A 17,483-nucleotide genomic window follows, 5' to 3' on the forward strand; every position below is an offset into this window, starting at 1 on the left:
GCATTCCCTTTAAAGTTTAACTAAGTCATTGGCTCGCCCCCGTGGGAACAGACATGATCTGGCATCATGGATACAAATATTTTGTTTGATGGTTGCAGTATGTTTTTTCTTACTAAAGGCAGCCCTGCTGTCTAGAAGGTCAACTCAGGCTGAGCACTCTGAAGAATTTGATGCTACAGAGAACAAAGAGAGTCATTCCTATTGGTCACCTGACAGTATGTTTTTTTCACACACAGAGGGCAACAATTAACCCTCTCTCTCTCTCTCTGTCTCTGTCTCTGTTTCTCTCTCTCTCTCTCTCTCTTTCTTTCTCTCCTTTGCGCCCACCCAGATTCGGACCTGAGCATGCGGACATTGAGCACCCCCAGCCCTGCTCTCATCCTTCCTCCTCACCTCCACCCTCTCTCTCCTCTCATCCCCCCGTCGGCCCCCTTCAACAGCTCCTCCTCCACCTCCTCCTCTGAGACGGTTGCCATGGTGCACGCCACCTCCCCTCCCCCTCTCTTCTCCGTCACCCACTCACGCCGCCGCGCCAACCGGGACCACCACCAGGGGGCATCGGTGCCCATCGACCTATTGCCGGATCACATCTTCCTGGACGTCTTTGCCCGCCTGCCCACCAACCAGCTGTGCCGTTGCGCCCGCGTCTGCCGCCGCTGGTACAACCTGGCGTGGGATCCCCGGCTGTGGCGGAGCATCCGGCTGACGGGAGATGTGCTCCACGTCGACCGGGCTTTGCGGGTACTGACGCGGCGCCTCTGCCAGGACACGCCCAACGTGTGCCTGATGCTGGAGACCCTGGTGGCGAGCGGGTGCCGGAGGTTGACGGACCACGGGCTGCTCACGGTGGCCCAGTGTTGCCCCGAGCTGCGCCGCCTGGAGGTGGCGGGCTGCTATAACGTGTCCAATGACGCCGTGTTCGAGGTGGTGTCGCGCTGCCCTAACCTGGAGCATCTAGACGTTTCAGGTAAACATCTACGTTGAACATTTTAATCATTTAGCAGACTTACTGTCAAGTGTATTCACCTGCATTGCTTGCTGTTTGGGGTTTTAAGCTGGGTTTCTGTACAGCACTTTGAGATATCAGCTGATGTACAAAGGGCTTTATAAATACATTTGATTTGATCTTCACTAGGTTCAGTAGGAGAGAAAAAAAACACCACATATCACAGTTATCACAAGTAGACCAATACAGCAGAATCACAAAGCCACAAAGGAAAAACTGTGTGTGAAAGAAAGAAAAGTACACTTACCCTCCTCCTGCCTTAAATTTAAAAAAAACTGCTGCTCAGAGATATTATGGTGACTAATGTATCTAAGGTGCCAACCCTCCTCTTGGAGAGGTAGTCTCCCATACAGAAATCATTATGGTGACTAATGTATCTAAGGTGCCAACCCTCCTCTTGGAGAGGTAGTCTCCCATACAGAAATCATTATGGTGCCTAATGTATCTAAGGTGCCAACCTTCCTCTTGGAGAGGTAGTCTCCCATACAGAAATCATTATGGTGACTAATGTATCTAAGGTGCCAACCTTCCTCTTGGAGAGGTAGTCTCCCATACAGAAATCATTATGGTGCCTAATGTATCTAAGGTGCCAACCTTCCTCTTGGAGAGGTAGTCTCCCATACAGAAATCATTATGGTGCCTAATGTATCTAAGGTGCCAACCTTCCTCTTGGAGAGGTAGTCTCCCATACAGAAATCATTATGGTGCCTAATGTATCTAAGGTGCCAACCTTCCTCTTGGAGAGGTAGTCTCCCATACAGAAATCATTATGGTGCCTAATGTATCTAAGGTGCCAACCTTCCTCTTGGAGAGGTAGTCTCCCATACAGAAATCATTATGGTGCCTAATGTATCTAAGGTGCCAACCTTCCTCTTGGAGAGGTAGTCTCCCATACAGAAATCATTATGGTGCCTAATGTATCTAAGGTGCCAACCTTCCTCTTGGAGAGGTAGTCTCCCATACAGAAATCATTATGGTGCCTAATGTATCTAAGGTGCCAACCTTCCTCTTGGAGAGGTAGTCTCCCATACAGAAATCATTATGGTGCCTAATGTATCTAAGGTGCCAACCTTCCTCTTGGAGAGGTAGTCTCCCATACAGAAATCCTTGGTTGCAGCAAGGCCACCTCTTTGCACTAATTTCCCGGTACGGAAGGGATACATTGAAATAACTTGTGAGTTGTTATTTTAAAGAAGACAAACCAGAGAAACCTTGGGTAAGGTGGTACATTCCTAAAGTATGACCTAGCTATCCTGTTCTTCAGGAACCAGGGTCTGACAGTAATGAATACTACTTCTGACTGTCCCTCCCACTCCCAGGACCCGGTGTTATCTCTGTTTACATTACAACATGTAGGACGTACAGGATCACAATGTTCTGGAATGTTCTTCTCTCATCTCTTCAAAGACCTACTCTTTGAATAATGCGTTCACATATTAGTATTATATCCCATGCTGAAAACCTGACATGAATCAAATGACTAATCTATGAAAGATTAGTCAAAATACATGTAGGCTTATAACACAACCCTAATTTGACTAGCACTGTGAAAAGGGCCTCTTTGAGTTAATACCTTGTCCAAGTCAACCCAGCTTTGCAGACCTAGGTGAAATACATACTGTGTGTCAAATGTCATTATTTAATACGTTCAATTACTAGTTTTCCTGGCACAATGGAACGAACCAATGGAATACTCCTAAAAGTACAAATCTCAAGATAAGTGCACCACAGATGTTACATGTATACCGGTGTGTATTTGAGCCAGGTCTCCTGCTAGGACAACCCAAACAAACGTCCTACGTTCTCTGTGGTACAAACTGTCCAGAGCCCAGTGTTGTTTGCTACAGTATTTCTCTCTCTCTACACTCTCGCTGCATATTGTCTCCGGTGTTTTCAGAGAGGAGGAGGACCAATGGAATATGGGAATGGAATGCGACTTCAGTCTCTTTCCTGGTGTTTTATTTCCCACTTCCTGTGCCCTTCTTCCTGCCGGAGTAGATTGTTGCCGTCCCGGTGCGTGTCATAGGTCAGCTGGAGTTCCCTCTGTTGAAGGAATCTGGGTTCTGTTCATTAGGCCTCGAATGGAAGAAAAATGTTCAGAAACAAAGTGGAGTAACACATCTCAGATGTTTCCGTTAGATGCAAAACCATTCCATCCACTTCATAGCTTTCATACACTTCTGAAAGGCAAGACCATCAACTAACCTATTTGGCAGCTCAGCACTTTCCCGAATGTTCAAACATCGCTCTTCTTGCTATCTCAGAGCTGTCGTACCTTGCTTCCTTTTCCTCTCAACGTGGGCATCCCACGTTTCAGTCTGCACAAGAGAGGTTATAGGAGGAAGGAAAGAGAAGCCTTTTAAACTCAACATAATGTTTTTCAGGAAGGGATGGCCTGGTGAAAGAAGAAAGGCTGTGGCCAGTCACAATTAAAAACATCCGGCATGTTCTAGTGAAAGATTTATGCAAAAGGGTGGAACCAGAAAACCCGGGCGTGTTCCCTACTAGTCGTTGTGTTTGTTTTAATTTTCCCCCCCCCCCCCCCCCCCCCAAGATGGAGTGCCGCGCTGCTTTCCATTTGTAGATCAGTAGCAGATCTCAATGCTCATGACTTCTGGTTTTAATATCGCTCTGGGAATTAAAACAAACAGGAGTAGAATGGTCTCTTACGTGACGTTGGACAGGGCATGGAATACCTGACATGTGCATTCCATAAAATGTAATTAGTGGGCCTTAAGAAATGCTCTGAATTTTGGGACTGTTTTGTAAGAAATGGGTTCTGTGGTCGACTGTATTTCACTTTAGTTTTTTTTGTTGTTGGTAGTTTTGATACGCTCTCTCTCTATCCTGAATACACCTAAATACTACATTCTCTCTCTTTCACTCTTTCTTTATTTCTCTCTTTCTCTCTCTCTCTCTCTCTCTCAAGGCTGCTCCAAGGTGACCTGCATCAGTCTGACGCGGGAGGTCTCCCTTAAACTATCGCCAATGCACGGCCAGCAGATCTCCATCCGCTACCTGGACATGACTGACTGCTTGGCCCTGGAGGACGAAGGCCTGCACACCATCGCTGCCCACTGCACCCAGCTCACCCACCTCTACCTGCGGCGCTGCATGCGCCTCACCGACGAGGGCCTTCGCTACCTGGTCATCTACTGCCCCGCCGTGCGCGAGCTCAGCGTCAGCGACTGCCGCTACGTCAGCGACTTCGGCCTGCGCGAGATCGCCAAGCTTGAAGGCCGGTTGCGCTACTTGAGCGTGGCGCATTGTGGGAAGATCACTGACGTCGGGGTTCGGTATGTCGCTAAGTATTGCTCACGGCTGCGATACCTGAACGCGCGGGGCTGCGAGGGCCTCACGGACCATGGCCTGGAGTACCTGGCCAAGAGTTGCCCCAAGCTAAAGTCGCTGGACATCGGAAAGTGTCCGCTGGTGTCGGATGCAGGCCTGGAACTGCTGGCGCTCAACTGCTTCAATCTGAAGCGGCTGAGCCTCAAGTCGTGCGAGAGCATCACGGGCCGCGGGCTGCAAGTGGTGGCGGCCAACTGCTTCGACCTGCAGCTGCTCAACGTGCAGGACTGCGACGCGCCTCTGGACGCACTGCGCTTTGTGAAGCGCCACTGCAAGCGCTGCGTCATCGAGCACACAAACCCGGCCTTTTTCTGAGGAGATGGAGGGGGGGGGGGGGGGGGAATGGGCTACAAACTGAAGCCCGTATCCCACACCTACACGTAATGTAATATGCACATGACAATCTATCATAGTTGTTATTATAGCACTCATAAGACTGTTTTTAAGTTATTTTTTTTCTCTCCCTATTCCCTCTCTACAAACTGTTTCCCAACTTTCAAAAATGTATGTTTTAAGAACATATTTTAATTCTAAAGGGATCAGTTTAAAGCAGATGACTGCTGTAAGTATATAATAAAACACTAGTGTATATTCATTTGAAAGGAACAACTGTAATAGCATGAAAAACTCGGCTCTAGTGCTTTGTCACTATCTTTCTCACTATCTTTCTCACTATCTCGTCAGGCCAAGAATTTGAAATGGAATGCAATTGAATTATGAGTAATGATTATCTTATTTGTGTCAAAAGGTTCACGTGTGACATTCCACTGAAGAGGTCTCCCTTTCAGTTGGCAGTGCTGGTGGGCAATATAGTCATGGGTCCAGTAACCCAGTCATTCCACGTGGCTTAAAGACGCCGTACAGTTCATATGATAGAACATTAGTCCATTTCTTAACTCATGAAACCACATAAAACCCTTTAGTTTTAATTAACAAATATGCTTCTACTCATGCCGTGGAGAGGTGGGCACCTTTCCTGTCCAATGAGGTGATCGATGAGCAATATTTCTGTACATTTAGGGGGACCCCATTTGGCTCAAGAGCACCCCCAGAGGCAAACGTTCTGTATTTCCTTTTTAACCTATTAGATCGTTTTTTTTTTATGTTGGCTTTTCAACTAGAGCCTAAAATCTGCTCTTATTCATTGTTTACATGTCATTCTTCTGCAGTTGTAAAATGCTAGACAATCCTACCATCATGTCCTTGGTTAGTGAAGTGTGTTTAAAAAAAATATATATATTCAATGTCCAGTTCCATTTTGTTAAAGAATTGTGTACACTAACTAGTACACTAACTATGCTCAGACGATCACTAGAACAAGTGTGTTCACTTCTCTTTTTTTTTATTGACATAATAGTGGAATAAAATAATGTCCTAAATGAGGATGGCCTCTGAGTCATGTATGTCTCAACATTCCTATTATAGAACTAGTATGCAATCAAACAGAGATGCTACTTAATGTTAAAATGAATATTTGCAATTATCAGGAATTCATAAATTTTTCTGCTGCCCTCAGACATCATTGAGGAGTAAGATTTCTTCTTCGTTAACAAGGGTAAAACCCGCACCTTAGTCAAGGTCGGTCATCTGTCATTAATGCGTTTTATTTTGTATTTTCATTGCAGAATTAATTACTGTTATGTGTCTAATAATTAATTTTCTGATTTTTCTATGTGGTGCTGAATACATCATCCATATCGGGTTTACACAAATAATATATATATATACAGTGGGGAGAACAAGTATTTGATACACTGCCGATTTTGCAGGTTTTCCTACTTACAAAGCATGTAGAGGTCTGTAATTTTTATCATAGGTACACTTCAACTTTGAGAAACGGAATCTAAAACAAAAATCCAGAAAATCACATTGTATGATTTTTAAGTAATTAATTTGCATTTTATTGCATGACATAAGTATTTGATCACCTACCAACCAGTAAGAATTCCGGCTCTCACAGACCTGTTAGTTTTTCTTTAAGAAGCCCTACTGTTCTCCACTCATTACCTGTATTAACTGCACCTGTTTGAACTCGTTACCTGTATAAAAGACACCTGTCCACACACTCAATCAAACAGACTCCAACCTCTCCACAATGGCCAAGACCAGAGAGCTGTGTAAGGACATCAAGGATAAAATTGTAGACCTGCACAAGGCTGGGATGGGCTACAGGACAATAGGCAAGCAGCTTGGTGAGAAGGCAACAACTGTTGGCGCAATTATTAGAAAATAGAAGAAAATAGAAGAAGTTCAAGATGATGGTCAATCACCCTCGGTCTGGGGCTCCATGCAAGATCTCACCTCGTGGGGCATCAATGATCATGAGGAAGGTGAGGGATCAGCCCAGAACTACACGGCAGGACCTGGTCAATGACTTGAAGAGAGCTGGGACCACAGTCTCAAAGAAAACCATTAGTAACACACTACGCCGTCATGGATTAAAATCCTGCAGCGCACACAAGGTCCCCCTGCTCAAGCAGGCGCATGTCCAGGCCCGTCTGAAGTTTGCCAATGACCATCTGGATGATCCAGAGGAGGAATGGGAGAAGGTCATGTGGTCTGATGAGACAAAAATAGAGCTTTTTGGTCTAAACTCCACTCGCCGTGTTTGGAGGAAGAAGAAGGATGAGTACAACCCCAAGAACACCATCCCAACCGTGAAGCATGGAGGTGGAAACATCATTCTTTGGGGATGCTTTTCTGCAAAGGGGACAGGACGACTGCACCGTATTGAGGGGAGGATGGATGGGGCCATGTATTGCGAGATCTTAGCCAACAACCTCCTTCCCTCAGTAAGAGCATTGAAGATGGGTCGTGGCTGGGTCTTCCAGCATGACAACGACCCGAAACACACAGACAGGGCAACTAAGGAGTGGCTCCGTAAGAAGCATCTCAAGGTCCTGGAGTGGCCTAGCCAGTCTCCAGACCTGAACCCAATAGAAAATCTTTGGAGGGAGCTGAAAGTCCGTATTGTCCAGCGACAGCCCCGAAACCTGAAGGATCTGGAGAAGGTCTGTATGGAGGAGTGGGCCAAAATCCCTGCTGCAGTGTGTGCAAACCTGGTCAAGAACTACAGGAAACGTATGATCTCTGTAATTGCAAACAAAGGATTCAGTACCAAATATTAAGTTCTGCTTTTCTGATGTATCAAATACTTATGTCATGCAATAAAATGCTAATTAATTACTTAAAAATCATACAATGTGATTTTCGGGATTTTTGTTTTAGATTCCGTCTCTCACAGTTGAAGTGTACCTATGATAAAAATTACAGACCTCTACATGCTTTGTAAGTAGGAAAACCTGCAAAATCGGCAGTGTATCAAATACTTGTTCTCCCCACTGTATATTTCTTTAAACATTTCAGGAAATGGTCCATGCTAATCATTGCTTGTGATTACCAACTAATGAGACACTAAGGAGCTGGAACGGTCTGGAACGGTGACCTCCATTCATAGGTGTGTTTATGCCCCTTGGCTGCTCTACAGATCAGAGAGTTATTATTATGCCCCTTGGCTGCTCTACAGATCATAGAGTTATTATTATGGCCCTTGGCTGCTCTACAGATCATAGAGTTATTATTATGCCCCTTGGCAGCTCTACAGATCATAGAGTTATTATTATGCCCCTTGGCTGCTCTACAGATCAGAGAGTTATTATTATGCCCCTTGGCTGCTCTACAGATCAGAGAGTTATTATTATGCCCCTTGACTGCTCTACAGGTTATAGTGTTGTTATGCCCCTTGGCTGCTCTACAGATCAGAGAGTTATTATTATGCCCCTTGGCTGCTCTACAGATCAGAGAGTTATTATTATGCCCCTTGGCTGCTCTACAGATCAGAGAGTTATTATTATGCCCCTTGTTTGCTCTACAGATCAGAGAGTTATTATTATGCCCCTTGGCTGCTCTACAGATCAGAGAGTTATTATTATGCCCCTTGGCTGCTCTACAGATCATAGAGTTATTATTATGCCCCTTGGCTGCTCTACAGATCAGAGAGTTATTATTATGCCCCTTGGCTGCTCTACAGATCAGATAGATATTATTATGCCCCTTGGCTGCTCTACAGATCAGATAGTTATTATTATGCCCCTTGGCTGCTCTACAGATCATAGTGTTACTATTATGCCCCATGGCTGCTCTACAGATCAGAGAGTTATTATTATGCCCCTTGGCTGCTCTACAGATCAGAGAGTTATTATTATGCCACTTGGCTGCTCTACAGATCAGAGAGATATTATTATGGCCCTTGGCTGCTCTACAGATCAGAGAGTTATTATTATGCCCCTTGGCTGCTCTACAGATTATAGTGTTGTTATGCCCCTTGGTGGCTCTGAAAATCCTCACAAACACCCTGGCCCACACATTGTGACTGGAGCTAGCCTGTGACCCAAGACACTCTACAATGGTGGTTGTGTGTGCGTGTGTACGAGAGTGAGTGTGAGAGCAAGTGCCACTGCATGTCATGGGTTTCTTTAGACCAATCCACTGTCTCACTCCACCCCTCAAATGCATTCCTCATTTCATCCATGTCATCTCAGTCACACTAGCACTGAGAGAGGAAACGGGGTCACTTTGCATGCTGGAATTAGTGACAGTGATTAAACATTCAGTCACGTTCTCACACCGTTTAACACTACTATCGTGTGGGTAGTTGTATTAAATGGTGGCATACATCAGATGGTATTGCTGTGACTGGAACACATGGGTAGATTGAACTGAATCAAACAACACAGAACCAAGGATATGGTCTCCTGCTTCAATTCTCTGCATTACATCGACCACCACATGCCCACAAAGAATCGAATTTGTGTTTTATTTTATATATGCATTTTATTATTTAATTTCCCCTGTTTTAAGGTCAACATTATAAACAACTACAATCACATTTCTGAACTTTACGTAACCCATCGTAAACCCATACTGCTGAAACCTGTCAAGTTCTGCCACCTAGTGGTGAATGTGATAACTACATCCAATATAGCGCGGCAGTGAGATTTCAGGGGTGTAATTATTATTCAAAACAGTTGAAACCGTTGTGCAACTAAAACAAGAGTTTCTATAGGACAAATAAAGGTAGCTCCCGCCCCCTTTTTCTTCTGTTTAAGAAACGTTTAGCAACATAATTGGTGTAATGGATATGATATGGAACCCTGCGTTTGCCTTGCGGCGATGCGTTGGAGAGGCAGTTGCAGTGCAGTTAAGCGTCAAAATGTATGCGTAGACGGCTTGACAGAAATGGTAGCGGAGGGTGAATGTTGAACATTTGTTGCACACATATCCAAATGATGTTGCGTACCATTTTGCGTAAAAAATACTATCGGTGTGATTATGGCGTTTGTGTACAACATCCTGTCCTTGTTTTATTGTTGGCACTAAAACAAATACAAATTGACCATTTTGAGGAACAATACAGTTCTATTCTAATTATATTATATATAGCCAATGTTGACTTTGCAGCTTGGCCCATGCGGGAAATGATATCGCTCAGTTGGGAACCATTTTCAAGGAGCTATGTACGGAAGTGTTCCGCAACCGTTGTCCGGTGCGAATGTAAACTAACAGCTAAAGAAAGTCTAAAAACAGTATCTAGCTACCTCCTAGAATTAGGCTAGTAATTTTAGGACATTTAGGGCCATGCAGAGAGTAAAACGCTTTGGACAATGTTGTTCGGTGGTGGGGTACTCCCGAAGATCGGGAACAAACCTATTGACAGAAATGAAAAGTTTATAGATTTCCAAAAGAAGCAGCACAGCGGGGATGCATGAACACTTGCTGTAAAACGAGGTGGTTGGACGCCAACGTCAAATACAAGGGTGTTTAGCGCACACTTCATTACTGGTAAGTTTAACAAGTTAAAACACTGCAAAAAAGTCGGGTAAACAACACTTTCCTGCGGATACCCTATCTCCTCCACCTACCATCAAATGGACCAACAGGTCAAGTAAGTGTAAATATCATTTTATTCAACATTCTGCCTCGTAGAAACTCAAGTCGTTTTTTTAGACAGACTTATTTCAGACTGAATAGCCACGGGGTAACCATGGTAACAGTCTGACGTTTAGGCAAGCATCGGTCCGGAAGTGTCATGGAAAAATATTCAGAGCGTGAAATAGTTCCATAGACACCTTTTTTTTCTTTTTTTTTACACTTTCTATCTATTTTACCGCAATCTCGTTAGCTAAATTGTCACTTGTATTTTCAATCTCCTGACCCATGCAGGAGATGCACAATATGTAAATAGACAAATGTAACCGAAGGCAGTTGACCAAAGCATTTCCTCGCAATCAGCTGGAAGTGTTTGTGAAATATGCCAGCTGATTGAGTGTGACAACATTCAGTCTGTTGTTCGGTTAGGCTCGGCCATATTATGCAAGTGTTTGTCGTGTGCGAATGATGTCATTATTGAAAATTAATCCGGAGATATATAGACCAGCAGAGGTGTGGACTCGAGTCACATGACTTGGACTCGAGTCAGACATGAGTAACAAATATGATGACTTGCAACTCGACTTCAACACCGATGACTCGTGACTTGACTTGGACTTAAGCCTTATGACTCAACCTGACTTGATACCCTCCCCGAGCCCAAATATTAAAAATGATGCTATTAAAATGTGTGCAGCGCATCAACTCTTAATTTAACGGATCACAGTTTGAATCGGACAGCAGACAATCAAATTGTGCCAGCTGAGAAAAAGTCGTGCGTGGCAGTGCAGAGGAACGTCGGCGAGTGAATTCAGATGGAGCCCTTGGAAAGATGATACCCCAAATTATTATTTTTGAATATAAAAACAACGCTGTATCAACAAAAAGCGGATTGCAACCTGCAAAATATGCGGGGAAGAAAATTACAGATGGAGGCGCAACAATTTCCAACTTTGTTCGACATTTGAAGCTGCACAAAGAATGGTAAATTGTGGCTAATATAGCCGACAGCTATATATTTTATTACTTTACTGGTGTATCATGTAGGCTAACGAAACGTTAAATCAATGAGCCTTCACACAGTCAGTCAGTGTGGAAAGTGATCATTGCACCCAAGATTGAGCTACAACTGGCTAGGCAGTTGGTAGCCTAAATCCTGCCTCATGTTACTGCTGTTCCTAAAACCATTGACATACGTTAGCCTACTGTAACCACACAGAGAGAGAGAGGGTGTGTGTGTGTTTAAGGTTGGGCGATTGTGTACAAGCCTACATTGCCCGATTGTGCCCCATAGCGATCCTCGATAGTCGATCGCTATTGGGGGGGGGGGGGGGGGTCTTTCTCATGTCTACCCATGTATTTCCATGGAAATATAAAGTTTATTTGGAAAGTAATAAATATATAGATATTTTTTAAATCATTCATGATTTGCGTAAATGTAATATACTAACTATTACTCTTGTTAAAAATATGAAATGGTATTACATTTGAAGAGCATATTATGACTTGTTTAGGACTTGAGACTTGACTTGATACTTGCCTGTCTTGACTTGGGACTTGTTGGTCTTGACTTGAGACTTGACTGACTTGCCTGTCTTGACTTGGGACTTGACGTGGGACTTGAGTGCTAAGACTTGAGACTTGCTTGTGACTAGTAAAACAATGACTTGGTCCCACCTCTGCAGACCAGTGTCCTGAAAGTCGGGTGGTTGATAGCGCTTTCCTTTGGATATTTTGTATCGGATTACCTTCCGACATAGGGACAAAATCAGCGGACAACAGGTAAAGTTAGTTAAAATGAAGTTTGTTCAACGTTATTAATTGTAATGGTACTGTTCGGGAATGCTGAGCCCTACGTGTTAGAGAGTGTATGTATTTCAATCTCGGATTCTAAAAGATGCTAAACCGCTGCCTAATAGGTAGATACTCAGTGGGTAAAATTAGCATCAATTCAATCTATTATAAAACTGTTTTTAATTTCATGGTGTTTAATGTTATTTTTTTCCCTTCTTGTTCTTACTTTTTATTTCTCTCTGGAAACTGTTTTGAGACCATTCAATTATGCAGTGCTCTATTTAATGTTTTAGTTAAGAGACGTTGTGAAAATGGACTATAAATCATGTGACTTGAGTATTGTTCCTGTCTTTTCCCTTGACATCTCATATAGTCTAATACCAAGCCTGTGCACAGGCAAGCCGTCAAAGGATCCAACTCCATCCAGATTATGCCCCCTCAATATTACCTCACCGAGCCCAGAACAAGACAAAGAGCTTAATAAAGGGAATAGAGAGATATCAAAGGTGTGTCAAAGGATCAGCACAGCCTTAGCCTGTTAAAGAGGAAATGGAGATCGGAGTGGGCTGCCGTGAATTGTGTATGAATAATCCAGACCTGGACAACACTCCATATGCGAGTGTGTCAGTTGTAACCACAGATGAAGTCGAGACCGGACCTCCCCAGACGAAGACCCAACCCCTTGAGATCCAATCCAAGAACCAATGTACCGAGACCGATTTCAAGTACAAAAGGGGCCGTCATTTGAAAACAAACATGAAAACCTGACAATTTTAGGGGCAATGAACTATCTGCAGTACTGTCATTTTCTGACATGTCATTTGAAATGGCAGTCGTGCCGGAGGTTGGTCTCGGTTGGTCTAGCCTAGCGATGCTAGTGCTGAGCGATTTAGTGCTTTTTGAGATCCGTTTCGGTTTGATTATTAAAAAAACAGTCACGGTTTTCGATCTCGATAATTCCTTTCAACAGTAAATGCACTATTCCTTATGTGAGTTGAATGCTGTAACAACACAGACTAAAACTATTCATAATAGTCCCGTGGTGGTAGTGACTGCTTATCACTTATTAACCATCATTTATTTACTTTACTTTAATAAAATATGTTTTATTTGATTACTTTATTATTATTTGTTGCCTACGCTGTCTGACAAAATCACTATTTTAATAGTTCTTCAAAGTAAACGAGGCATAGTTTTATGACTGCTGAATACCAACTATCAATCACTTGGATCATGTATTTTCAGGTAGAGGTACCTGGTGAAGCAACTGCTCTCTATCCCTCTCCATCATGCATTCATTCTTCTGCCCCTTCTCTCTGTGCTAAACTTTGTAGAATATTGGCCTGTTGGAAACTACAACTCCCTACGACATCTGTTCAACTTTGTAGAATATTGGCCTGTTGGAAACTACAACTCCCTACGACATCTGTTCAACTTTGTAGAATATTGGCCTGTTGGAAACTACAACTCCCTACTACATCTGTTAAACTTTGTAGAATATTGGCCTGTTGGAAACTACAACTCCCTACTACATCTGTTAAACTTTGTAGAATATTGGCCTGTTGGAAACTACAACTCCTTACTACATCTGTTAAACTTTGTAGAATATTGGCCTGTTGGAAACTACAACTCCCTACTACATCTGTTAAACTTTGTAGAATATTGGCCTGTTGGAAACTACAACTCCCTCCTACATCACACAGTTCAGGCTTGATCTGATTTATCTATAGAGAAATTAACTGCACATTGAAATAATTGAACCTATGTTGGTCAATTAGTTGTTTAAAAAAACGAAAAATAACCAACATTTTGGTTAATCACTCAGCAATACGGAGTAGGTGAGCCACCTCAAGATGTTCATGTCTAGATGGGATTCAACTTGATGTCAAAAGGGGATTTTTGGGGGGCATTTTAGCTAACCCTAACCCTTTTCCTAGCCTTAACGTAATTCACTGCTATGTTAATTCTCCTAAACCTGCTATGAAAAGTCAATTTTGCCAAACGTCTGTATCCCTTCTAGACAAACCCTCAAGATCACATGCCTACTAACCCTACAGAGCAGGGTTGCAAAGAAAAAGCCATCTCTCAGACTGGCCAATAAAAAGAAAAGATTAAGATGGGCAAAAGAACACAGACACTGGACAGAGGAACTCTGCCTAGAAGGCCAGCATCCCGGAGTCGCCTCTTCACTGTTGACGTTGAGACTGGTGTTTTACAGGTACTATTTAATGAAGCTGCCAGTTGAGGACTTGTGAGGCATCTGTTTCTCAAACTAGACACTCGAATGTACTTGTCCTGTTGCTCAGTTGTGCACCGGGGCCTCCCACTCCTCTTTCTATTCTGGTTAGAACCAGTTTGCGCTGTTCTGTGAAGGGAGTAGTACACAGCGTTGTACGAGATCTTCAATTTCTTGGCAATTTCTCGCATAGAATAGCCATCATTTCTCAGAACAAGAATAGACTGACGAGTTTCAGAAGAAATTTATTTGTTTCTGGCCATTTTGAGCCTGCAATCGAACCCACAAATTCTGATTCTCCAGATACTCAACTAGTCTAAAGAAGGTCCGTTTTATTGCTTCTTTAATCAGAACAACAGTTTTCAGCTGTGCTAACATAGTTGTAAAATGGTTTTCTAATGATCAATGAACCTTTTAAAATGATAAACTTGGATTAGCTAACAACGTGCCATTACAACACAGGAGTGATGGTTGCTGATAATGGGCCTCTATACGCCTATGTAGATATTCCATTAAAAATAAGCAGTTTCCAGCTACAATAGTCATTTACAACATTAACAATGTCTACACTGTATTTCTGAACAATATGATGTTATTTTAATGGACAAAAATGTGCTTTTCTTTCAAAAACAAGGACATTTCTAAGTGACCCCAAACTTTTGAACGGTAGTGTACACACACACAGTAGTAGTAGTAGGCTTTTCCAATGGAAATACTGTTGCCTCTTATGCAGGGAGTAATCAATCATACATTTTCTGAGGATAGAAACCAACAACAAACGTTTGAACTAGCACGTGCAAAAACGTCTGTTTTCAAATTCTTGACATCAGTAAAATCAAATCTAATTAAATCAAATTTTATTGGTCACGTACACATGGTTAGCAGATGTTAATGCGAGTAACGAAATGCTTGTGCTTCTAGTTCCGACAATGCAGTAATATCTAACAAGTAATCTAACAAATTCACAACAACTACCTTATACACACACAAATGTAAAGGGATGAATAAGAATATGTACATATAAATAGATGGTTGAGCGATGGCCGTCCGGCATAGACAAGATGCAATAGATGGTATAAAATACAGTATATACGTGTGAGATGAGTAATGTAAGATATGTAAACATTGTTTAAAGTGACTAGTGATACATTTATTAAAGTGGCCAGTGATTGGGTCCCAATGTAGACAGCAGCTTCTCTGAGTTAGTGATTGCTGTTTAGCAGTCTGATGGCCTTGAGATAGAAGCTGTTTTTCTGTCTCTTGATGCACCTGTACTGACCTCGCCTTCTGGATGATAGCGGTGTGAACAGGCAGTGGCTTGGGTGGTTGTTGTCCTTGATGATCTTATTGGCCTTCCTGTCACATCGGGTGCTGTAGGTGTCATGGAGGGCAGGTAGTTTGCCCCCGGTGATGCGTTGTGCAGACCGCACCACCCTCTGGAGAGCCTTGCGGTTGAGGGCGGTGCAGTTGCCGTACCAGGCATTGATACAGCCCGACGGAATGCTCTCGATTGTGCATCTGTAAATGTTTCTTAGGGTTTTGGGTGACAAGACAATTTTTTTTATTGTTGTATAGGTGCTGTTGCGCCTTCTTCTGTGTGGTTGTACTATTTCAGTTTGTCTGTGATGTGTACGCCGAGGAACTTAAAACTTTCCACCTTCTCCACTGCTGTCCCTTCGATGTGGATAGCTCCCTCTGCTGTTTCCTGAAGTCCACGGTCATCTCCTTTGTTTTGTTGACGTTGAGTGTGAGGTTATTTTCCTGACACCACACTCCGGGTGCCCCTCACCTCCTCCCTGTATGCTGTCTCGTCGTTGTTGGTAATCAAGCCCACTAATGTTGTGTCGTCTGCAAACTTGATGATTGAGTTGGAGGCGTGCATGGCCATGCAGTCATGGGTGAACAGGGAGTACAGGAGGGGTCTGATCACGCACCCTTGTGGGGCCCCAGTGTTGAGGGTCAGAGAAGTGGAGATGTTTCCTACCTTCACCACCTGGGGACGGCCCGTCAGAAAGTCCAGGACCCAATTGCACAGGTCGGGGTTGAGACCCAGGGCCTCCAGCTTGATGATGAGCTTGGAGGGTACTATGGTGTTGAATGCTGAGCTGTAGTCAATGAACAGCATTCTTACATATGTATTCCTCTTGTCCAGATGGGACAGGGCAGTGTGCAGTATGATGGCGATTGCATCATCTGTGGACCTGTTGGGGCGGTATGCAAACTGAAGTGGGTCTCGGGTGGCTGGTAAGGTGGAGGTGATATGATCCTTGACTAGTCTCTCAAAGCACTTCATGATGACAGAAGTGAGTGCTACGGGGCGGTAGTCATTTATATCAAATAAAATGTTCTTGTCACATGCGCCAAACACAACAGGTGTAGACCTTACAGTGAAATCCTTACTTCCAAGCCCTTTAATCAACAATGCAGTTAAGAAAATACCTCCAAAAAAAGTAAGAGATAAGAAAAACAAATAATTAAAGAGCAGCAGTAAATAACAATAGCGGGGCTATATACAGGGGGTACCGGTATATTTAATTCAGTTATCTTTGCCTTCTTGGGTACAGGAACAATGGTGGCCATCTTGAAGCATGTGGGGACAGCGGACTGGGATAGGGAGTGATTGAATATGTCCGTAAACCCACCAGCCAGCTGGTCTGCGCATGCTCTGAGGACGGGGCTAGGAATGCAGTCTGGACCAGCAGCCTTGCGAGGGTTAACGCGTTTAAATGTTTTACTCACGTCGGCCATGGTGAAGGAGAGGGGGGGCACAGACCTTGTTAGCGGGCCGCGACGGTGGCACTGTATTATCCTCAAAGCAGGTAAAGAAGGTATTTAGTTTGTCTGGAAGCGTGACGTCGGTGTCCGTGACGTGGCTGTTTTTTTTTTTTGTAGTCCGTGATTTCCTGTAGACCCTGCCACATACGTCTCGTGTCTGAGCCGTTGAATTGCGACTCCACTTTGTTCCTGTACCGGCATTTCGCTTGTTTGATTGCCTTGCGGAGGGAATAACTACACTGTTTATATTCAGCCATATTCCCAGACCTCTTTCCATGGTTAAATGCGGGGGTTTGCACTTTCAGTATTGAGTGAATGCTGCCATCCATCCATTGTTTCTGGTTAGGGTAGGTTTTAATATTCACAGTGGGTACAACATCTCCAATGCACTTC

At 43.6% G+C, this 17,483-nt stretch overlaps 1 protein-coding gene across 1 annotated transcript in view; it reads left to right on the top strand.

Annotated features, from left to right (window-relative positions):
- Positions 1-5,740, top strand: part of fbxl7 (F-box and leucine-rich repeat protein 7) — a 133,639-nt gene extending 127,899 nt beyond the window's left edge. Inside the window, exons 3-4 of the mRNA XM_071377669.1 lie at positions 332-967; positions 3,936-5,740. Coding sequence (XP_071233770.1) covers positions 332-967; positions 3,936-4,672 — 1,373 coding nt within the window. The 3' untranslated portion in view covers positions 4,673-5,740. The remainder of the gene's footprint in view (positions 1-331; positions 968-3,935) is intronic.
- The last annotated feature ends 11,743 nt before the right edge of the window (positions 5,741-17,483 follow it).

The sequence above is a fragment of the Salvelinus alpinus genome, chromosome 30, assembly GCF_045679555.1.
Source record: "Salvelinus alpinus chromosome 30, SLU_Salpinus.1, whole genome shotgun sequence".
In the NCBI taxonomy this organism is placed as follows: Eukaryota; Metazoa; Chordata; class Actinopteri; order Salmoniformes; family Salmonidae; genus Salvelinus; species Salvelinus alpinus.